The sequence below is a fragment of the Amia ocellicauda genome, chromosome 14 (genome assembly GCF_036373705.1).
Source record: "Amia ocellicauda isolate fAmiCal2 chromosome 14, fAmiCal2.hap1, whole genome shotgun sequence".
Taxonomy (NCBI): Eukaryota; Metazoa; Chordata; class Actinopteri; order Amiiformes; family Amiidae; genus Amia; species Amia ocellicauda.
The window spans coordinates 7,848,235-7,873,189 of NC_089863.1; the positions used below are offsets into that span (position 1 = coordinate 7,848,235).

The window sequence follows — 24,955 nt, forward strand, 5'->3', positions numbered from 1 at the left end:
ATGTCACCTCTGTCCGAGCCTCTGGATTGTACAAAGACGCTGTGACAGGAGATGCGGTGTGTGTTAACCTGTTATTCTTGTGTCTCCGTCCTTTCCTTGGATTTGAATCTGGAGGATAAATTCGCCTTTGGGGAAGGGAATCCAAATTAAATTGGCCGTGTGCCTGTTTTTTTTTTTCTTCTTTTTCTTCTTCTTCTTCTTCTTCTTCTTCTTCTTCTTCTTTTTCCCTGGGAAGTAGAGAACACTCAAGCCTATTTGCCACCGTGTGGTAAACTTTGGCGTGTGAGGTGTGAGCCTGGAACCTGGAGCTCGGATGTAGGGATGCAGATGTTTTTAGTGCTTTTTTTGTTGTGGTTTGTTTGTTAGTTTTGTTTGCTCTTGTTCCCGATGATGTGAGTTTTCTGGGATCTCTGTGCCTGCAACTACACCCCCCCCAAAAGTATACTTTCCCTCTTGTGCCACCCTCTCCCTCTCCCCCACCCCCACCCCCGATTTCCCTATCCCCTCCCCACCAACTTTAACCTACAAAGAGGTCTTAGAAGGCCAAGGAGAGCCCTCTGACCACCAAGATGGCGGCCCTCGCCAGCTCTCTCATCCGACAGAGGCGGGAAGTCAAAGAAACCCAGACTAACCGGCCAATCACCACAAAGCGGAAAGCTTGCCCGCGAAGCAACAAGTCACTGTGCCAAAAACAGATTCTCATCCTCATCTCCAAGGTGCGTTTGTGTGGCGGCCGACGGGGGCGACTGGAGAAAAGACCAGGTAGGACCACAGCCCAAGCGTTGGCTAGAACCGGTTTCTGTACCGCTGCACCCAGAACAAAAACCAAACATGTGGCCGAGTTTCTTTCGAGGAAAATGCAAAAGATGTTTGTGCTTAAAAGTAACTAAAAACAAAACATTTTAAAATATTAAACGTATTGTTTACCAGTAGGGGGAGTCACTCAAGTGAAGTGTCAGATTTGCTGGGTTTGCTTGGGTGTAAGTTGTTTTATATCATTATATATATATATATATATATATATATATATATATATATATATATATATATTTAATAGATATATGTCACGTAAGATATCCACAAATATCTGCCGATGGCTCTGTGGTGTAAATTACAGAAATCCTGCCTCAAAGTATATAAATACAAGATCAAACATTCTTGCAGTTTGTTTTTTGGAGATCAAAAGTTTAAATATGAAACAAAAACAAACATTAAGTCCCCAATGCCCCAACATTGTTCTTTATGTTATAGTGATGAACCAAACCTAAAACAGTTTATCATGTAAAAAGTACATACATGTATTTTAAATATGATGTTTTAGAACTGAACTTTCTGTTTTAGTTGTCTGCTTTCTGCTAGTTGTTGCAGTGAATGTTGGGAAATATTTATATTTATATTATGAAGGAAGAGTTAGTAAGTGGAGAGGATTTATTGTTCTTTTGACTAGGGTGTTACATACAAGCACCTTCAAATACACTTGATTGAAAAAGTCCCTCACACTTTTATATTCTGTTTTAATTTCACATGCTTCTTCCTATGCTTATAAAATGGTGCTTTATCATAACACAGTGGGGCACATACCAGTAGATCTATCATATCTGAAAGGATATTAATATAGGGATACATTCAGAACTGGGAATATATATCAATAGGGTTTAGCATTAAGTTAAATCTGCAGAAAAGAAGAATCCAGATGATTAAAAAAATTGAAGACATTTTTTTCTACCGCTTGTATAAAGTTGTGCTAAATAAATTATAACAGCTTTTAAGTTGAATATCGACCACGATGCACAAATCCCCACCTCCCAACCATACAGATTGCAAGGAGATACTTTCAGAGCCCAGGTATCTATGGGGTGATTGTAAACTTCTGAAATAAGTTATTGCCATCACTCATCTGCTTGTAATGAAAACAGTTTTCTGCTACATTGTAATAACTACTTAATATTGATGAAGCATTCTTTACATGCTGCAGTAAGTTACATTTTCAATATTTGAATTGAATCATGATACATGAAAACATTGTGACATTCTTGATGGCAACAGTATTTAATTCATATATGAATGAATTAAATTATTATTATTATTATTATTATTATTATTATTATTATTATTATTATTATTATTATTATTATTATTATTAATTTCAGTAACATCACATCCTTTTTGAAGTTACTAAAAAATACCAATTCATTGTTTAAATGGTAACAGCACAGCTTGCTTCCTGTTTTCACTGAAAATGTATCAATTCAATGTGTAAATTGATAAGAAATTAAGAAATGTAATTTAATTTAAATTTAAAAAAAAAAAAACTTTGCACTGCTAGAAGTTACATATTTGAAAATGTATGCAAAGTGTCACCCATAATATTTCACTACATTCCCAAAACATTAACTATTATTATTATTATTATTATTATTATTATTATTATTATTATTATTATTAATGTTCTGAATTAAGCGTAAGAGTTTTGGATTAGGTCTGTTTTAAAAAGCTGCTGTCGATTTCTTAAATGTGAGTTTGAAGTGTGTGCTTTAGTCTGTTACACTTGTAGATATCAGAAATTGTTATATTGCGTTCAGATTAAAGTGGATTGTTCTTGAAAAGCATTTCTCAGGGATGAAAGTTCCTGGGAGAGATATTTGTTTGTTAGTAATATGGATACCAATATTGTTTTGTTATAACAAATATAAATGATATTGTAATAATTTGGTATAAACAATAAAAGCTCATCAAAGAATGAAGTTAATCACACACAATGGAATGGTTAAAACAGCAAGAATATAAACTTTGAGACCTGAAATCTCACACACTAGTCATTAAAGGATTCTTGGCCAGATTCCAGCTTGTTCTCCAAACCTAAAATCTGAAATGAGTTTTGTCTGAAGGCATTACTGACTGCTGTAAACCAGGACTGTGTGCTGGAAAGGTGGCATGTGTAATTCCCAATGACAGTTGGGACAATTGACATTTCAAGATTAAAATAACTATCTGAATTCAGCAAGAGAAATATACATTACATTATGAAATCAACCCAGGACGGACATGCGATTCAATGTACTTGTTCAATGTATTATGATCATGTATGATTATCATTTGATATCTAAGAATCATTCATTTCAAATGAGTGTATGAAACGATTGACACTATACAAATATATCAGTAATTTTACACCCTAAACCATTTACATTAATTTGGAGTTTAATATGATAACATTAAGAACATTGAGTAACATTAATTAACAGTAATATTCAGTGGAGAGCAGCAACACTGGACGTCTGGACTAATATAGTGTTGTTATTGGTTTAATGTTAAATTATTTGTGGGGGTGGGGGGTGATCTTAACAATAAAGCAAATTAACTGGAGTTACTGATAAAACAAATCACAGGAGAACAAAGTTATTCATTTATTAAATATACGTTTATAATGAGCATGATGAATAATAAAGGAAGTGCCTGCAACATGTTTTGATATGTTTTTTTTTTTAAGTATTGCATCAAGCCTCTGGCTAGAAACCAGGAAGTCATTAAAATTATAACTGTACAGTTTTATCAGGCTGTATAAATTGCTTTACAGTTGTTCTGCGCCATTGTTTTAAGGTCACTGTCACTGGAGGAGTGAGGGCGTGAAGATGCATCTTCTACCCAGCAAGACAGAGATCATTATTGTGTGAATTTGTGTCTTTGCATAATTCAACACAGGCCCTCTACCCAGGGCAGCGGGGCATGCCAGCGATGGCGGATATTGGCTGATAATAAACTCCAACACTAGGCCGTCTCCCTGCAGTACACAGAGCCGTGAGCGTGTCATGTATTACTGACACAGGATAACCTTATGGGAATTAAATCGGCATCGATTCCTTCACGGAAAGCCCGCCTCTCGGACACTTGTTGAGTGATCTCTGTCTCCACATGTCTTCCCAGGCCCCTCTGGGTTTAAACAGTATTATATTTAAATCAGGGATCAGAGAGATTTATGGCTGACATTTTTGATCCATTCCGGTAGTCTTGCCAAGGGCCCATGGGGGGCAAATGGAAACACAGATGTCTGTGCTTTAGCCAACGCCACAGGGAAGCAGAACATCACTCCCACACTGGCTGCTCTGCATTGGCGACCGCGCCAGTCCTAACTAATATGACTTGCAGTGATATTTTAATGTTAATTCTCCTTCACCTTCATATATTGATTGCTACATTTACTGTAATGCTTGATCTCATATTCTCCGTTTGTTGTTGTTATTGTTGCTGCTGCACTGAGTAAGCACTGACCCGGACTGGACTGATGTGGACTTGCCAAAAACTACTAAAACATTTTTCTTTATGGAAAACGCTGAGCAGTGCTGCGGAACTGTAATTGTCCTTGACACATGATGAAGGGTGCTCTATGAAATAAAAATGGATTGATCTGATTGCGATTAGTGTTTATGTGCAATTTATTATCAATTAGCAGTAAGTTCAGTTAATGAAAGGTGTCATTTTTCTAGTTTGGTTGCTAGAAGCTAATCAATATTTGAATACAGACCTAAACAGAACTTGAAATCCAGTCTCACTGATCTGTGTTTTGAGCACCAATGTACCCGTTGATAGCTCCAGTGAATGTGAAAGTCCTACCTCACTATAAGGAGACATTCCACTTTTTCACATTTTGCAGTCTTGTCATTGTGTTCCTCGGGCTCAGTGTGTTTATACACGCTTTTATGTGTGGTTGTAAATGTTGTGGCACCGCAGTGTGTGTGGCATCCGAGGAGTCCACGCACCTGCCGGGACATCAATACTTGTCAGATGCCGGGGTGTTTCATCCGAGGGATCGCAAGTGGAAACAACAAATACGATACTTTTTAAAGCCTTACAGAAAAGCGATGATATGTCCTTTAAATTATAGAATTTTGAAAATGATAGAGTCGCTCGACGCCTCTTGCAAAGCCAGTGAAATGGAGAGACAGCCACTTCAAATTAAGACACACAAGAAAGCCCTTCACTCACAGATCGAGAAGCATAGGGACATTACCGGTGTTACATAAAGCAACATAAAACCCCAATACTATGGGCCCTGTAGAGTCAGTTTAGCAATACTGGCAAGTTACACTGACTTAACAACATTCTGTTTATGCATTTTGTTTTTAACTGAATGTGATCTTAAAATAAATTGCTTGTAACAACAAAATGAAAATATGTTATTATATATAGCGCAGAGACAGACGTTTTTTTTTTTTATCTAATCCTTAGGAAACAAAACTGTATTTATTTCCAAACCCCTTAAAGAGTATAGTGTGTGTGTGTCAACAAATTAATGTTGGAATGTACAGACATTTTGGGACCTACTATTGAAGGGGTGACAAACTGAGGCCAATACCATTCCCGTCCACCTTACATGTAGACCATTTAAATTCTGCAGAACATAAGTCTGTTGTAGAATGTCCTCCATTCAACTTGGCAGTATCAGGAGAGACTTATGTGATCTGCTACATTCGTTTTGGCTCCAAATTGTGTTTATCTGCCTTTACTCTGTGCATTGGATGTATTATCTGTGATTTTAATACAGACTGCACAAGGTAACAGAAACTTCTGTGCCAGTATTTAATTGTTTTGTGATGGGTCGGCTGTAAGGCATTTCAAGCACATCAGATTCCACTGAGGACTCAACAGACAATTACAAGGAAGGTTTCTTGAAGGAAATTGAAATACTAATTTGTGACAGATGGTGCGGACTAGAGAGAGACAGGCTCATAAGTTTATGCAGTTCTCATGACACGTAGGGAATTATTCTCCCTGTCCCGAAACACCATCCCAAAATATATTACCACATGCATTTAGCCTCTAGCTATTTCTAGTCATTTCTGAAAGTAGGTAAACTCCTATCGCTGTCAGCTGTACAGTACGATAGATCTTCCCAGTTCAGTCTCCATTAATTATTGCATTGTCTCTGCATTTAATTGCATATCATTCTAGTTTTAAATACATTTTAAATTATGACAGGTGTTACTCAAAGTCTGATATGGATAAGTATGTGCTTATGGATGTCTGTACTGGCACAGACTTGTCTGATTACTTTAAATTGTAATATGTGTTTAATGAAAAACACATTACAAATATTTTATTCTCTGTGTTTAATATTTTGTTAGCATATTATTTTATGTATTTTTCCATTACAGATTTTAATCTTTTCACCGTTACATCAATGCATTTCTCTCATAACAGGACTTCCATGCTTCATCCATCATGCATTTCAACTTTGTTGGACTGATCCACAGGGCTTAGATCAATTCATGTATTCTTCTGTTTGTTGTAAAATACAGTATATTACAAATGTTCTCCTCTGAGCCACTGTTAGCAGCAAATATTGAAAAACAGTTTGGGAATGAGAGTAGTTCATCTCTTTTGAAGTTGCTTTGTCTTTATGCATTACTTTGTAGCCTTTAATAGACACTATTTCATGAATAATTGCTTAGCCACCGAAGAATTGTATGAGCTGTCTGCAATTTAAAGCTATATGCCGGCAGCCTCGAGGTGGTCATGTCATAACATCTTTGGTCATGTGTGTTTCATTATTAGGTTCAGTGATTGTATTACAATTGACAAAAAGACACCCAAAGGGTTTAATAAAGAGCAGAGAGAACCAAATAATTTACTCTTTCCATTTAGAATGATAGTCATGTGACCTGAATCGTCTAAACTAACTGAATATTTTAAATACTAGACCTTACAGGAACACCAGGAAAACAACACATGCATCTGTAGAACCTTTTTTATTCTAACAGTAGAACTCTTTCACTCTATATACAGACGGGTGACAAATTAAAGGAAAAAACAACATAAAGTGTCTCAGTAAGGTGTTGGGCACCACGAGCCACCAGAACAGCTTCAATGCTCTTGGCACAGATTCTACAAGTCTCTGGACTCTACTGGAGGGATGAACACCATTCTTCCAAAAGATATTCCCTCATTTTGGTAGCATATGATTCACATCATTTTCATACTCATCAAACCATTCAATGAGCCCTCGTGCCCTGTGGATGGGGGCATTGTCATCCTGGAAGAGACCACTCCCATCAGGATAGAAATGTTTCACCATAGAATAAAGGTGATCACTCAGAATAACTTTGTAATGATTTGCAGTGACCCTTCCCTGGACAAGTGGACCCAAACCATGCCAGGAAAATGCCCCCCACAGCATAACAGAGCCTCCGGACCCCCTCACTGTAGGGGTCAAGCAGTCAGATCTGTATGGTTCTCTTGGTGTCGCCACACATGCACTCGCCCACTTGTCCAGAACACAAGCCAGTTGAGTGTCTGTGTGACTGAAGCTCCTGACATTCGTGCCCCAATAATGACCCCTCTTTCAAAGTCACTTAGATCCTTTCCTCTTGCCATCTTGATTCAAAATCAAGGTCAACTGGTCCTGCTCAGCATTTGTATACATGCCACAGAGCATGATAGGATGTTAATTGCTTAATTTTATCATGCAGTACACCTGTTTGGAGGCATCTGTATTTGTTATGTTCCTCCTCTCATTTATTCAGGTTTTTAATTTGTCACACATCTGTATATATGTACATTAAATTATATACAGTATCTCTCAGATTGTACTGTATTTTAAGCTTCCCGGATTTTCTGTTCTTTTCTCTTCTATGGTTTCCATGCTTTGGTAAATAAATGTCAACTTCCATGTCTAACCAGGACCAGCAGAATTTATTGTCAATAGCTGAATCGCTTTCTTTTATCTGTCAAGATTTGCAAGCGTCAGTGATTGACACCCTTTTTTCATCTGACTGATAGAGATCTGTATCACGTCACCAAATTGGTCCACATCACGGTGTGTCTGTATGAGACGAATCGGCGGTTACGACACAACGTGCTTGCAGAGTCTCTCTCTCTCTCGTGCATATATGACTTGTCCACAAGATGCCTTCATACACCTGGCATCTGAATTGAGTCTGAAACGATTACCCATGGAAAACAAACCTGGAACTCAAAAAAGTGAGTCTGTGTACACGATGACGAAACCGCAAGTGCATAACAAAATGCAAAACGAATAACAATTAATTAATTATAATAATAATAAATACAAATTTCTACACAGCATGACATTTTAGTGTCGTAAAAATACCAGAGAGGTACGTCACAAGGTCGGGCAGTATTTGCTTATTGAATTGTGGTTACTTACAATCCATGAAATGCTAAGTAATTTTTTTTAGAGGGGGAAGGGTAATCATGACCTTCAAGAATTGCTTGTGATGATGTGAGAAGATCTAAACAGAAATCTGTCATTAAAACTCCTGTACTGTACATGCAGACCTGATGAGAAAACTCACAGCCGTGGATTGTCATGGGTTAAGCAAAGGGGATCTCAGGGCACCTTCCTCCTTGCAGTGCATCGGCTACCTGGCTGTATAATTCACTGAGGTATTGAGGATGTGTGTGGCGTGTCCTTTATTTTCAATACGAGAGAATAAACCTCCGCTCCTGGCCCAGGGGGAGGGGGGGTGTCCGTTCAGGCTTCTCGTATCGCCGGTTCTGAGGCACAATGGACAAACTGTATAAATATGAGAACTCAACCATAGCCTTATTGTCGTTTTATGACTCCCTGTAAGCCACTGGGCGCAGACTCTTGCACAGATATTGAAAAGGATAGACGGGCATCACACCTAGAGTAGAGGGCAGTTAATAAAGTGGAACCTAATCAATCTCCTACTGCCTGTTTCAATAGCAGCGTTCATGTTTTCCTTAAAGTACTATTAAAACACTGCTCCCCCCAAAAAAACAGAAAGCTACATTGAGGAATGGCTTCTTTGTAAAATTTGGTATTACTAAACATCATACAAAAAGGCAGCTCCTTGCAATGTATTTAACTGGGGTTGGGCCCCCCATTTATGGTGAAAGAAAGTTACATTTTTATAACCACAAGTTAAACCAGAGATATTAAATACCACTTTCCTGTTAATCTCTGCAATATCTGCCCAGCTTGTGAAAATGGATCTGTGCGGTCCCTCAACTCTCTCCAGAGGCACACGCAATATACACATCTCGGCTGTAAGAGCAGAGCTATACATTTTTAATCAAACCTGGGCTACAGTGCCAAATGCTTGTCTTTTCTTGAGAAATCTTGCACTTTCAACACCGCTGGGATGAGATCGATCCTTTCGTCAGTTACACTCTGAATCAAACTTACCGAATAATGTTGTGACAACATTATTGGCACAATACAGAGCAATATCATCTGTGGCCACACAAGTTTTTTGACGCCGGGGGATGCGGTCAAAACATTGTAATCAAATATTTTATAACTATATTCCAGAGAACAACTATTGGCAGATAACAGAATAGAGAGAGCATTCATATATGTTAAAGGACAACTACCACAGCTTAAAACATTATGTTGGTAGGAGTGTATAAATAAGTATATGTATTTTTTCTGTTAAATTCTATCAAATTAGTGACTTTTAATACTTAAAACTAGGTCATTACTTTTAGATGCCAGCAGAAATAGATTGGCAGCTAATAATTTCAACGAGAGGGGGCTCCTGTCATGTATTTATTTTTGAAAGTGAAGCTCTGTGCTAAGATGTCACTTAAAAAAGAAAGAAACACAAAGCCAACCTGCCAAGAGTGAAAAGTCAACTCAGATCAATTATCCACACAGAACTGCAGAACCAGGTTCGACTGATATGTAACAGTTTAACTGTGGGATTGAAACAAAGTCAGAGATATCAGGTGACAGCGATTAAGCAGTCGAGGAACTTCGTTTGAAAGCACGAGACGGCATGCCGCAGAACCTAATTGTGTGATCTGAGAACCGACAGGCATTCGTTTGATGCCTTGCTTCACAAAAACACTTACATGGATCACTACAACTGCTTGAAGTCTTTTGTCACTGAAACATCAGATACTGACACACATGAAAGGGGACTCATTTGGGAATCAGACAGCAGACGTGTTATCCTGAAGGTTACATTTGTACGTTTTCAAAGCTGCTAATATGATAGTATTGAAAACATAAACACACATAATTTACATATACTCCCAACTACCAACTACCAACACATCATTTTTTAATCAGCAAAAGTTTCTCTCTGAAGAATCAAAAGTGTTTATGCAGAAACAGTTTGATTTGCCAGGAATGGACCCATGAAATGTGCACACAACACAATTGTGCAACAATCAGACGTGAAAAACTTGATATTTCCTGTCATTGCATGTAATACTGTGGATGAGAAATGTTCAGTTGGCCTTGAATGTCACCTCCAAGTCTGTCTGTTATTTAACCAACCAACCCAAGACTATAATATACATTTTGTGTTCCGCATTTCAGATTTTCTGTGCAGATTTGCAAAACATATGTTTAAAAAACTGCTGACATCAGAAAAAGTCAAATGGGAGAGAAAAGGGCTACTGACAGAGTTACCACATTAGGGAAGGCACAGATGAAGACAGTAATCTGTTCATACAGCAGCTAACATCTGAAGCAGGGGGTGAGCCGAGTTTGTCTGAAAAATGCATAGCTTCATCACAGAGGGTTTCCATCAAACGAAACTGAGAGTGGGGGACAAAACAGGCTGATTATGTAAGTATAAATCAATTCCAGAAAGTGAGCAGATCGCGCTCCTGGCCGTCTGTCAGCGTGGCTCCGAGATCTGCGCTCTCCACCGTGGCTCCATGAATATTTCAGAGGGAGAAAAATCCTTTGCGATTGTAACAGACGGCATCAATGGTCAAATGCATCTTTTGGGATACAGTTCGGGAATTCTACCTTATAGCGCTGTGCATATTTATCAGGACACGCAAGGATCAGTCGTTTATTAGTCTGTACTCCCCCCACCCTTTTGTTCCTAAGTCATTTTACACTGCGGTAATTGAACACTTGAATGTGCTGATATTTAGGCTTTAGGATTTGTGTTTATATATGGAAATCTCTCCGAACGTGTTTACACACTTTTGCCGGGAGGAAAACGAGGGCCTGTTTGGTGAATATATGCAATATGCAAACCAAGCAGTTCAGTTACACACCAAATAACTTTTCAGCATTGAGACACAATTCATGTCTTTTTGCTGCTGGGACTATTATGCTAAAACTCTTCCCTAAAGGCTCTGTTAATTACAGCTCTTTTTGGCTCTTTATAACGTAGTGTATGTGTGTGTTATTCATGATTTATGAATCTCTTTTATTTCAATAGGCTGTGTAAGTCTGGTAGTGTGTGGTGAACTTTAAAGCAATTATTATTCCCTATTCCCTAAACTCCACATGGAGATATGTAGCCCTGATTCCAACTGTCTCTAATGTTATTCGGTAACACTTTATAGTAAGGTTTCATTAATACATGATTTGTAAATAGTTTATAAAGCCATTAGGCAGCATTAATAACTCCATTTATAAATGATCAATCAACCTTTATAAGATAGGATTTATCATTTGTATACACCGATCAGCCATAACATTATGACCACTGACAGGTGAAGTGAGTAACACTGATAATCTCGTTATCATGGCACCTGTCAGTGGGTGGGATATATTAGGCAGCAAGTGAACATTTTGTCCTCAAAGTTGATGTGTTAGATGCAGGTACCTGAAATAATCATGGATAATCTGGATTTATTATTTTTAAAACTGAAACATTCATACTAGAAATTCAGCAGAGTACAGCAATTTTGTGTTTGTTTCCGGGGATTGTGCCCTTCGACCCCTAGTATTACTTAATTGTCAAGTGTGGTATTAAAAAAAAAGTGTCACGGGTGGCAGCTCTGCAACCTAATCAGAAGTATTGAAAGAACTGGCAAAAATTCTTATGAAGCAACTTCTAGGAACTCCCACATATTTTATTATTTATGTGTTATAATGTGCCTTCTCGTTATATTTAAAATGAATTGCACCTGTGGCTTTGAGCTTTCTGAGTGTTTACCACTTGTATAATACCAGGGACAGTTACAGCTTTCTGCTGAATAAATACAACACCAACCAATAAATTAATATGATTATGATTAGAGGAGCTACTGTTTTCTATAACGATACGCAGTAGGCCTGAACTGTAATATGGGGAGTTTAGCATATATGAAACACTGTTTTGCAAGATAAAATACCAAGACTATTTTATCATGTATCAAAAATATGTTTTGTAACATGTAACATCTTTTCACAGTCTGTCTGTGGATCAATGCAAAGATTGAGAAGCTGTCCTTAAATTAATACATATTTATATAACTTCACTTAGTGCGTAAAAATATTTATAATGTAGCCCAAAATCAAACTATAACTCCTGCCTGACCTCTTCCCTTCAGAAAGATTGGCTAAGTTGAAAGATTGTAAAAGTTCAGTGCAGGGAGAAGGCACACGTCAAAGAAACCTCTCCGAGAGGATGGGCAATTGGAACCTTTCTGATTTACTTCAGTGTGACCAACCGCACTGAGCGAAATGTACGCCATCATGAGCGCGGACGACGTAAACTGGAATTTATAGACACTCTGATTGAACCTGACAGGGAGGAAGAGAACATGACCTCTGTGTTATTACAGCTGAGGAGATGAGAGAGAGTTTCAGGTCACGGGGTGCAGTCAGTGCCGATATGTGTGTTTAGAGGCAAGGTTACCCACGCAGGTAGTGTGTGTTGACAGTTTGGCCCACACACAATCCGTCCTCCCGCCGTTCTCTGGCTCACACCCCTTTCAGTTTGTTGGCTGTTCCCTTCACACCCTTCCCCTCTCCTCTTCAGCTGCTTTGCCCCGTTACACACTCTTCTCCCTTCACGTTCTCTCTCCTCCCCCCAATGGCGTGGAGCAGGGAAGCGGTGAGCTCGCGGTGCCTGACGTATTGACTTTGTGTCGGTTCCCCTTAGCTCAGGGGCCCCTCCATATGGAAGGGCACGGTCCGGGCAGAGGCGCACAAACCCTTTACGCCACCGAATCCCCAAGCAGGCAGTGACATCACTTAACCCTGCTTATATGAGATTGGAAGCAGTTCTCAGAAGGGGGCTGACATTGCAAATGCTTTAAACACAGCAGTTTGGAGGCAGGGAGAAATCCTATTCCACAGTCGACAGTGACTGAATAAAGCAGAAAACTCAACCTGGAGCTCAGAAACATCTATGAAAAAATATGTAAAAACAAATAAAACCACCCTTTTTTAACAAAGTGTTTAATTGAATGAGATTTACTTAAACATTTGATACACTATGCCATGAAACAGTATGAAAAAGTATATATATTTTACTTCTCACTACAAAATCATACTTTTAAAGCAAAGTCCATCAAATCCCCAGTTGAATGCGTTGTCTACATGCCATTTTTAAATCAAACCTTTTAGTACTCCTGAACAAATGAGCAACATGTATAACAGTAAAATGTAATCTGTGTGTCTTTTTAATGTACGTTGTGATGGTTTTGCATTTATTACATTTTATTGTTCTTGTAGACCCCTTCTGTTAATATTCTATAAATATAAAGACAATAAGAATAACAACAAGAGCGGTAGGGACACTGTAATGACCGTTTATAGATTGATTCAAGCTTTATTTTAGGTGGTAGGAAGACAAAGGGTGAGAAGTTGCGTTCATCTCCTCCAGACTCACAGATCTTCGTACCACTTGGGATCCGTTTCTGCTCTGATGTGTCCTGAAGCATTCGCTGATACATAATGTCATCTATTAAACAGAACTCTCCGGCACCATATGCAGCTACACAACCCCGGCACATAATTTTTATCAACTCCAAACCTTGCTATCTGTGGAGCTGGCACAGTGATTAAAAAAATATATACTTTGCCACCTTGAAGGAAATTAAATACCGAACAGTGGAATATATCAGCTTCAAATCTTTAATGGTGTGTCTGGATCTTTACATTTGTATCATTTGTCAACCATATTCTATTGCCCTTTGGGAATAAGAAACTGGTATCTAGAAAAGTTTAATGTGCAAATGAGTTAATTTTCAAACAAAACAGTATTATGTTTCTGTGCCTAATGTAGTGAATTACAATTTTTATATACTGTAGGTGACGGATCAATGCATCACTGGCATTTTAACGGATCTGTTTTGTGATTGCTAGATAATTGCATTGAGAAAGAAAAACACAGAACAATCGGTGCCGTTTGGAATGTAAACAGTAAACAAAGATTAAAGTAAATGACTGTTACTGATGTTTTTGAACTTGATGTGAACAGAACTGGTGGAGGATTAATGCATTAAGTACAGCGAGGGAAGAGATTAAATGGCAACTGGGAATATACTGTACCTGACAGGCATCTGCTTCGTGCGTCAAATGCATTCACATGACTGATGTGCATCAGTTTGAATCCCTTCCAACAAAACCACAGTTTGTGTTTGCTTTGATGAAAATGATTTGTTTTGGGGGGGTCTTAATTTCTGCATTTTCTCTTTTGTCTCCTGATTTTAGCAAAGTCACTGTGCAAGAACAGAGCAGTGGACCTTGTATGCAAGATTTAGAATACCATTATCCCTATGTCAATCAATCAATCTATTTTTATTTGTATAGCACCCTTCGCAAAGGGTAGCTACAGAGCACTTAACAGAATGATACATACAATACAACATCAAAATAAAAATGAAATCAAATAAACAAATAAATAAACCTTGAAGAGCAAAATAAAATAAACCAACATAAAATACACTAAGATGCATACAAACAATCCAACAAATAAACAAATAATAAAAAAAAAGATACATGCAAATTAAGATTTAGAAAAGGTGACACATGCTTCTCAAGGGGAAAGTTCATTAAACATATGCATGGGATATATATTGTGAGAACACAGAATCGTAGACACACACAAACATCCAATATACTATTATAATTATTATCTGACCAGGGGCAGTGTCCCGGTGGGTCTGATTAGATGACTCTGCAATTGTTAACCATATTCTCAGAATACTATTGCAAATCATGTTCGGAATTACAGGAATATCAATTATAAAGTGTTTTCCATTCATAATATACATATAATTCTGCCACTGACTTTGGCATCCAAAGATTCAAGCGAGACGAGGTCAAATTAATCACAATTTACACATACTTTCATTTAATATAATATTTTTGATCTAGATGTGGCTGTTGTATTCTGATTGTATACATTGTATTGTGATTGTATTGTATTGTGCATACCAGTTTAAGTTTAAGTTTAGTCTCTATGAAGTCTGAGATGACAAGAAATAAAAAAGGGGGCGGTTTGACCTACATATAAAAAGCAAGGGATAAAGCTTAAGAATAGATGTATAGACTTTTAAAAACTCTTTATAACAACCTCACGTTGGTAATTGGATTAATTTCTTCACAGGTACCTGTGACATATTACATTGGTAAACGCCTTGAGGCCACGAATACAGAAGTCGTGAAAATACTTTTGACATGACATGCAATACCTTGTTTCCGTACATTTAACAGTAAAAGCAGGTCAGTTAAAATGAGTCATATTACAGCAAAACAATCAGAAAATGTATAATATGTCACTGTATGAAATTCACAATAACAAAATAGCAGGAAACTTTGCTCCGGTGGTTTGCATTTTAGTAATTTGGAAAGCGATCTCTATAAACTCACAATCCATACTTCATTGCACTTTTGTCAGGTCTAGTTTGGATAGTGTGGCCAGAGTCCTGAAACCTGTAATAGCTCAAAAGATTAAATCTGCTTAGCATGGAGTGTAGGGGGTGGTTTGATTGAGCTGTTGACAACGTAAACCCACAGAAATACAGCACACTCGATATTGAAAACCGACCTAAAAGGCACCAATGGAAATCAGCTGTCAGGCATGAGAATGGGAAGCACATCTGCACAGGGAATAGCTGCAGGAGTGAAACAAAGCCATGTGGTGGGAGTTTTATTCTAATTTGATTAAACAACAACAATCAATACTCTACTTGCAGGTAACTGAGCTGAGGTTGAACGGAGAACAAATACATAAAAAGATAAAAACAACATCTGTGTTAAGCAAAGCCATTGAGTAGATGTGTGACCTAATCAGAGAGGGTGCATCTCTAATTATATACCTGCCTCTCCTTTTATTTTGTGCTTCACTCTTGGCCCCTGTCACATGACCTGAGTGAGCACACATGGCTCTTGCCAGTAAGTGCTTTAGATGTTATTAAATCGATATAGCAGCATGATGATTTAAACTAAAGGGTTTAGAGTCCATATGAGATGTTTAAGATCTTTTAGGGAGACCATAACAAATATTGTTTTTTTTTGTTAAACGTGTACATTCTCAGGAGTATATTTTATTTTATTTTATTTTCATTAATATTGATATTTATATGGTATGTATTTTCTTATGTATGATCGAATGTAATTATGGGAATGAATACAACATGCACCAGGGACATCTAATGACTTCTAGTGTCTTTATTTTCCTGCGTGTGAAATTGCATTTCGCTCTATTAATGATGGCAAATGTGTGTGTTCTGGGCATGACCATGTGCTATACAAGAAGACATATTTGCTAGTGAATATCATCAATATTCTAGCTAGGATAATCCTTGAGAATGACAGCTAACAAACTTAAAAATATGAATATCTTAAATGTGTGTGTTATGCACAAAAGCTTATATAAATACAATATTGACTATAAATTGTCTGATCTTTTGGTGATATGGATGTTTATCAGCAGATCAACAACATTCTTGTTCCATTGATAATTCATAATCAGATCCCTCAGGCTGATATGTAATGTTGAGCGTGGAAAAAACCTTACTCTCTCAGATTCTTGGTTCCCAGAATTAGCTGTTGGCAACCTGTCCCAGATCCCGTTATGGGGACTAATCAGTCACACTCTAGATTTAATCCAAGATGATTTGCTGTTTTTCTTATCCCTCTCTTCAGATACACCTTCAAAAATAAAAAAAACACCTTCACTATACTCAGGTAACACATGTTCTCACATCTGTCTACAATGACAGCATTATGAGCTAGTATATCATACATAGTTGTCCATAGCGCTTTATGCAATATTAAGTACATGCTTTTTTGAGTTGAACAGATTTTCAAAGTTGATTAATTGATTAAACTTCACAATTCTGAAGTTCAGTACTTTTATTTAGACAGATACTTTATTGTCTTGAATTTCAACAACGACTTTGGTCAAATTAACACCCGTATGCAGCTCAACAGGAAGTGAGGTTATCCTATGTGGAGGACAGCATAGGACAGATCTCTGTATTGCACACACTGGCAAAGTAACAATAACAACGACAGAAAACCATGCAAAACATATTAGTGCCACAGAGAAAAAGTATTCACTGATAAGATCACATTGAATCATTTTGCAAGAATGGTAGCATTATTAAGTGATTGCATTTCTCAATAGTGATTGTTTGTATCACTGCATGTTTTACAGTATTTACTCCTTTAAAACATATTTTCCAAGCACTTATAAGCTTCAGATTAGCAACGATATTTTAAAGACCTGGAGACTACACTTTTCACAGCTGAGATCAATTATAAATGTTAATTGGAACATTATTAGCTCAGTTAAGTGTTTAATTGCGTAACTAATCACACAGCGGAAACAAAAGGCAGAAGGCGAATCGAAATTTTGACCCTCCCATCAATTGTAAGTTTAAAACCCATTAATTTGATCGCAGCTTTCCACTACACACACACACACACACACACACACACACACACACACACACAAACACAAACAAGGCAAATAACACATTTAATGTTTTGGATTAAGTTGGGCTACAGTGTGTCCTAGGTTTGGCAATCAGTGAGGTACATATTTTGAGAAAATAAATGTACCACATTCTTTCTTTCAGTACGGGTAGCCTGCATTTTTTCTTAAACACTATGGGTCAATTGCAATGAACTCACTCAGTTAGTACGCAGCTTTCAGTTTGTTGCAATTTACCCTATAACACCAGTTTGTATCGCTGGACCTGTCTAGAAGGTACAAGCAGTCCCTGTTTTATGGTATCATCCTAAAAGCTTTTATAACACACATTCAGAGAGGAACTATCAACTTATCACTGGTGTTGATTTAGACATGCAAATTACGAAGACAGAGATATTGGAATGTCCACTCATATATAACAGTGTATTAAAAAAGGACAGGATATTTTTGATCCAGACTACTTTTACAGTGGCCACAGAAACCCGAAAGAGATAAAGGATTTACAAGCTGTGCGCACACAGCTGTGATATTAGGTGAACCTTGGAAAAAAGCTTTATAGTAAGACTGTTTGTTGTTGATGTTTTTCTTTGTTGTATTGCTTTGTACACCTTAAAGGAACGGGCAAATTCTCTCTTTTTTTCCCTCTGTTTCTGCAAAATCAATCGAGTAAATATTTTAGCATTTCAGCAGTGGTTCTGATAATAGTTTGAGGCAGACTCTCAGAATGACAGTGACATTGTGCATGTATTTGTCCAAACATTTTTCTTTTTCTTTATAGACCCATTGTGTGCACACAGTGCTGTACAAACGACTGCATCGTTCCCTGTGCTAATCTGAGGGCAACACCTGCTGTCTGGTTGATATGACTGATATTACTTTGCACTTAGATCCCCCCTACAAGTGCCAACATCTGCAAAACACAGCCCATGCTGTAGTGTGTGTGTATTATATATATATATATATATATATATATATATATATATATATATATATATATATATATAATGGCATGGAAAATAAATAAATAGATGGATCCAAAAAATAACAAAGACAAGTTACATCATAGAAAGAGTGAAAGTGTTAAAATGGACACATTGTAACAAGAACATAATTTCTATTATAATAATGAATATATCCAAATAATTTCAAGATATCTTCAAATGACTTCCTGTATGTAGCCCAATATTATCACTTCCTGTTAACTTGTTCATTCATTTCTATGCAACTGAATAAGGAAACAGAAAGTGATAATCTCTGCCAACATACAAATCATTTGAAGATATCTTGAAATAATTTGCAGATTTCTCTAAATGAACAGGAAATCATTTGCAGATATCTCTAAATGATTTACATATATCTCTAAATCATTTAAAGATATCTTCAAATAATTTTGAGCGTTCTGCAAATCATTTAGAGATATTTTTAAAAAGCACCTTATTTAGATATCTCTAAATAGTTTACAGATATCTTTAAATGGTTTGCAGATATTTCAAAATATTTGAAGATATCTTGAAATGCATTTTGAGATATCTCTAAATGATAATTTGGCTTGCCATAGTGAAGCAGTAAATAAAAGAGTGCTTCAATATATCACTGAGGCCTGAGCTGAGGTCAGAAATAAGAGCTGAGAAAAGGTGACAGCAATACAATTCATGTGGGTGACTACATTTAGTTCCAGATTGGTTCACAAACTACAAAATACTTTGCTGCACCGGAAAAAAAAGCACCACAGACAGAATGAAAGAGTCCCACGCTGAGATGGTTTAAACTCAATCAGTCTCTATCCCTGCCACAGAAAAATACCTTGTGGAGATTTGATTTGGGTGTTTAAAATCAAATGAGGGAAGTGACAAAGTTGACTACTGCGTGGCATCTAGGCCCAGCAGGACTGAAATGGCAGTTCAAAGCGGCTTTGGTTCATTCTGTGGGTTCAATTATAAATGCCAGCGAATTAAATCATTGTGTTTCACGGCTTTGAAAAAGAAAAACAAGGTCTATATTTTAATCAAGACAAGAAACGGCTTCATACACACCAAACAAAGATGGCTCTCTAAAGCCACGCGATACGGGTGTTGCACATTTCACTGAATGACACAAATGGTCTTTATGCAGGTGTGTTTGTGCAACTGATGGGGAGTGTTGGGGAGAGTGCAGTAGTTCAGTGCTAACAAAGCACTTTTTTTTTAAGTGAAGGTGTTCAATTAAGGAGGAAAAACAAGCTGTTATTAAATGGATTAGATTAATCGAAGGCAGAGTCAATATTTCATGTGTGGGCTGACAGTCATCTCAAACCCAGAGTGCTGCTACAGCAGGAATGTTTCAGGGGCTCGAAATACGAAAAGGCCAATCCGATATGGGCTTGTTTTCTGTGACCAATCTCTAATATTAATGGTCTAAAACATAATAATAATACCAACATCTGTAATAATACCCTTTTATCTTAGAAATAGTCAATAAAGATGTAAACAGACATGAGTTTATAACTTATTTATGAATGCAACGATAACATTGAAACAATAGTATGAGTTGGTGTGACTAGAATGAGTTTGTGTGGTTTTCTAACTTTCTAACTCCTAGTGTTACTCCCCATCCGCACATAAGTCATCTGCAAATAAGTAAAATGTCTAAATAAGCAAATAAACCTATTTTGTAGTAATGGCAAAATATACATTCATATTTTCTTTAGAAAGATTTGGCAGACGTTAACCATTAGCTTTACTCATGTTTACTCTTTCATCTTTGTGCTTTTTAGACTGTTCTTTTATGATGAAAGGCTTTGTAAAGAGACAGCAGATATGGAACTATGAGGAGTTCTAAAATATGAATTATACATACAGTGAGGGAAAAAAGTATTTGATCCCCTGCTGATTTTGTACATTTGCCCACTGACAAAGAAATGATCAGTCTATAATTTTATTGGTAGGTGTATTTTAACTGAGAGACAGAATAACAGCAAAAAAATCCAGAAAAACGCGTATTTGACCCCTTCGACTTAATACTTGGTGGCAAAACCCTTGTTGGCAATCACAGAGGTCCGACGTTTCTTGTAGTTGTCCACCAGGTTTGCACACATCTCAGGAGGGATTTTGTCCCACTCCTCTTTGCAGATCCTCTCCAAGTCATTAAGGTTTCGAGGCTGACGTTTGGCAACTCGAACCTTCAGCTCCCTCCACAGATTTTCTATGGGATTAAGGTCTGGAGACTGGCTAGGTCACTCCAGGACCTTAATGTGCTTCTTCTTGAGCCACTCCTTTGTTGCCTTGGCTGTGTGTTTTGGTCATTGTCATGCTGGAATACCCATCCACGACCCATTTTCAATGCCCTGGCTGAGGGAAGGAGGTTCTCACCCAAGATTTGACGGTACATGGCACCGTCCATCGTCCCTTTGATGCGGTGCAGTTGTCCTGTCACCTTAGCAGAAAAACACCCCCAAAGCATAATGTTTCCACCTCCATGTTTGACGGTGCGGATGGTGTTCTTGGGGTCATTCCTCCTCCTCCAAACACGGCGAGTTGAGTTGATGCCAAAGAGCTTGATTTTGGTCTCATCTGACCACAACACTTTCACCCAGTTCTGCTCTGAATCATTCAGATGTTCATTGGCAAACTTCAGACGGGCCTGTACATGTGCTTTCTTGAGCAGGGGGACCTTGCGGGCACTGCCGGATTTCAGTCCTTCACGGCGTAATGTGTTACCAATTGTTTTCTTGGTGACTATGGTCCCAGCTGCCTTGAGATCATTAACAAGATCCTCCCGTGTAGTTCTGGGCTGATTCCTCACCGTTCTCATGATCATTGAATCTCCACGAGGTGAGATCTTGCATGGAGCCCCAGACCGAGGGAGACTGACAGTTATTTTGTGTTTCTTCCATTTGCGAATAATCGCACCAACTGTTGTCACCTTCTCACCAAGCTGCTTGGCGATGGTCTTGTAGCCCATTCCAGCCTTGTGTAGGTCTACAATCTTGTCCCTGACATCCTTGGACAGCTCTTTGGTCTTGGCCATGGTGGAGAGTTTGGAATCTGATTGATTGATTGCTTCTGTGGACAGGTGTCTTTTATACAGGTAACGAGCTGAGATTAGGAGCACTCCCTTTAAGAGAGTGCTCCTAATCTCAGCTCATTACCTGTATAAAAGACTCCTGGGAGCCAGAAATCTTGCTGATTGATAGGGGATCAAATACTTATTTCCCTCATTAACATGCAAATCAATGTATAACTTTTTTGAAATGCTTTTTTTTTTATTTTTTTGTTGTTATTCTGTCTCTCACTGTTAAAATACACCTACCATTAAAATTATAGACTGATCATTTCTTTGTCAGTGGGCAAACGTACAAAATCAGCAGGGGATCAAATACTTTTTTCCTTCACTGTATATATTGAGGGTGGTACGGTGGTGTGGTGGTTGGTGCTGCTGCCTCATGGCTCCGGGTTCCCAGGTTTGAGTCCCAGCTCAGGGGGCCTGTCTGTGCAGAGTTTGCATGATCTCCCCGTGTCTGCATGGGGTTTCTCTGGGCACTCCGGTTTACTCCCACTGTCCAGAGACATGTGGGTTAGGTTGATTGGTCACTGTAAATTGCCCTGTGTGTGTTGCTCATTAATGACTGGTGTTCCATCCAGGGTGTATTCCTGCCTTGAGCCCTATGTCTGCCAGGATCGGCTCCAGCTTCCCCACAACCCTCACCAGGATAAGCGGTTTCGAGGATGGATGGATATTTGATTGAATCAGCTTTATATATTTCAGAAATGGTCTTATCTTCTGAAATAAATATATAGTTCTTGCATGTCTGGAACAAGAAGTGGAATTCACTTGCAACCACTAAGAAGTGAGGATGGAGATGTGATGGAGATTAATATTTGTGTAACTGATTAACCTGACTGGCAAAATACTTGCTGTAATAACTTCTTAAACTCACATTGAGAATCCAGCTTGCGCATATTAGAAAATAAGACCAAGAAATGGGGATTCCACTCTTTCAAGCCTTTTTGAAATCAATTCCTAAGGTGAATGGCACACATTTGAACCCCCCCAAGAGAATAAATAATAAGTACAAATAATAAATAAATTGAAGTATTTTACGCATTTTCTTGGGATTAGTTACATTTCTCTAGGTGACAGCAACAAGGAAATAAAAGGAAATCATATTAATTAAAAATTATCGATGCATGAGATTAATTTTGGGAGCCCATGGTGAAATGAGATAATTAGATTTTAGGTTTCGGAGCCAAGGGATTGTCTGCAAAGTCTCAGACTGCAGCCCACATGTACTCTCGGAAATCGGTGGCTCCCAGATTTTAACACACGATCACCGGTGCAAATAACATTAGCCTAATTGGGATGTGCTGCCAAATTCGAGGGTAAAGTATGAAAGACATGCAGGAGCCTGTTTAATGGACTTCTGAAAAAGTAAATACATAAATAAACAGTAGAACAATCATGCATAATGAATGTTACATTGTTATGGAAGTTAAGTGCTTTTATGCATTTAATTTATTTATTTTAAGCAGACAGCTAAAGACGTATGAACCCATCTCCATGAAGAATACCAAAACAAAGGATATGTACTCAACATTTACACAAAATAAACACGGTCTGTGAGTTGGTTGGAGTTAGTGAGCCCCCGTCTCAAAATGATGCATATAGGCCTACGCAGGAAACTTGATTCCCCATCTCCAGTTTGGGTTACCAGAACCAGACCTCCCAGTCCTGGGAAACCAGTAGGCAGGAAAATGGGAAGGTCCGATAGAAAAGCCGTGATGCAATCCTCAGCTGGTATATTAGACCTTTTAAAGGGCGTGGGATTGAGTCGAAGAAATGTATAAAAACCAGAAGGCAGAAGAGATTATAGAAAATACTTTTGGATTAGTGGCTTTCTCAGAATTACATCTCTGTTTATTTAATTCCCCACATCTCCTCTACTTGTATTCGTGGTAATAATATAACATTGAAAGCTGCTAAAGTAATGTGGAACTTTAATGTGTTTTATTATTATTATTATTATTATTATTATTATTATTATTATTATTATTATTATTATTATTATCTATTTTTTAATTGGTTTGTATGAGTTCTTTTCTATGTGTTATTCATATGTACACTTCCAAAAACAGCACAGACATGTTTAATCAATGATAAATATAATTAAACTCCCCAGCGATGTGGTTGAAGCTGAAAGTTTGGGAACATTTAAAAATAGACTGGATAGGATCCTTGGATCAATTAGTTATTAATGGAAACCAAACGAGCATGATGGGGCGAATATCCTCCTCTCGTTTGTCAACTTTCTTATGTTCTTATGTTCTAAACAGTCACAATATCTGTTGACTTACCAAATGAATCACCAACATAAGTTCCTCCTGTCTACCAATGCATGTGGGCTGCATTCTTGCATATTATTCTTTACAGGCATGTGCTGTGCATGACTATGTATTAAGCCTGCTTGTGCCTTGTGTCTTTCATTAATGGCAGGGTGAGGGAAATTGTTATAATCAATAAATCAACAATAATAGCTGCCCCATTTGAGATCTGTATGCATTCAAACTCTCTTGGAACAATGTTTATAGATGTAAATATGCAAACGTCGTTGATAACTGTTGTGAAAGTTGCCTTTCCAATCTGTGGTGTTGCATTTATTCCTCCATCGATATGATGTAAGGGAAATGTCTTTAGATATTTACAAGGGTTTTTGCAAGGAGCAGAATGGTTGATGATGGTGCTTCAGTTTCATTTTAGACTTTCATTTCTTTAGAACAAAAACTTCAGGTAGTAAAGGAATCTGGTATGTGTCATTGGTGCAATTTATTTCTATTGAGCGTGTTTCAAAAAGTAGAAGAAAATACCAGTGTGTAGGAATGCGTTGGGCATTGCATTAATCCAGTTTCAGGGACAGCGAGCGTAGAAGTTGTAGACGGCGCTATGAGTAATTTGATCTGATATAGTTTATGGATTAGGATGCACGCGTTAAGATGACAGATGGTTAAGTCTTTGATCTTGTGATTTCTAGAACAAAGTACTATCGAGATTTACTGCTGCTTTTTCAGCCTCTGCGTTTGTTTCAGTCAGATACTGTTGGCTGTGGTACAGTTTCATTTTAAATCAGGGGGTGCGGATTCAAATTTACATTCCCATAAAAACAGGAATGCTCAAGACTGAGGATGTGGTCAGACAGAGCCCATTTTGTGCTATAATCTGGCAATATATAATATGAAACAAAATCAAATTAAAATGTCCAGTAAGTATAAGAATTCTCCAGCATCCCAGATGATGAACTTTGCTTACATGAATATCAGAATGACTTTTCCTCCCTCGTATATGTGATGCAGACCTCTATTCTCTTGACACAC

General features: G+C 37.8%; 1 protein-coding gene across 1 annotated transcript in view; it reads left to right on the forward strand.

The window, feature by feature from the left end:
- The first annotated feature begins 569 nt into the window (after positions 1-569).
- fgf11a (fibroblast growth factor 11a) overlaps positions 570-24,955 on the forward strand; it is a 72,858-nt gene continuing 48,472 nt past the window's right edge. The window contains exons 1-3 of the mRNA XM_066722756.1: positions 570-762; positions 6,501-6,507; positions 23,302-23,349. Coding sequence (XP_066578853.1) covers positions 570-762; positions 6,501-6,507; positions 23,302-23,349 — 248 coding nt within the window. The remainder of the gene's footprint in view (positions 763-6,500; positions 6,508-23,301; positions 23,350-24,955) is intronic.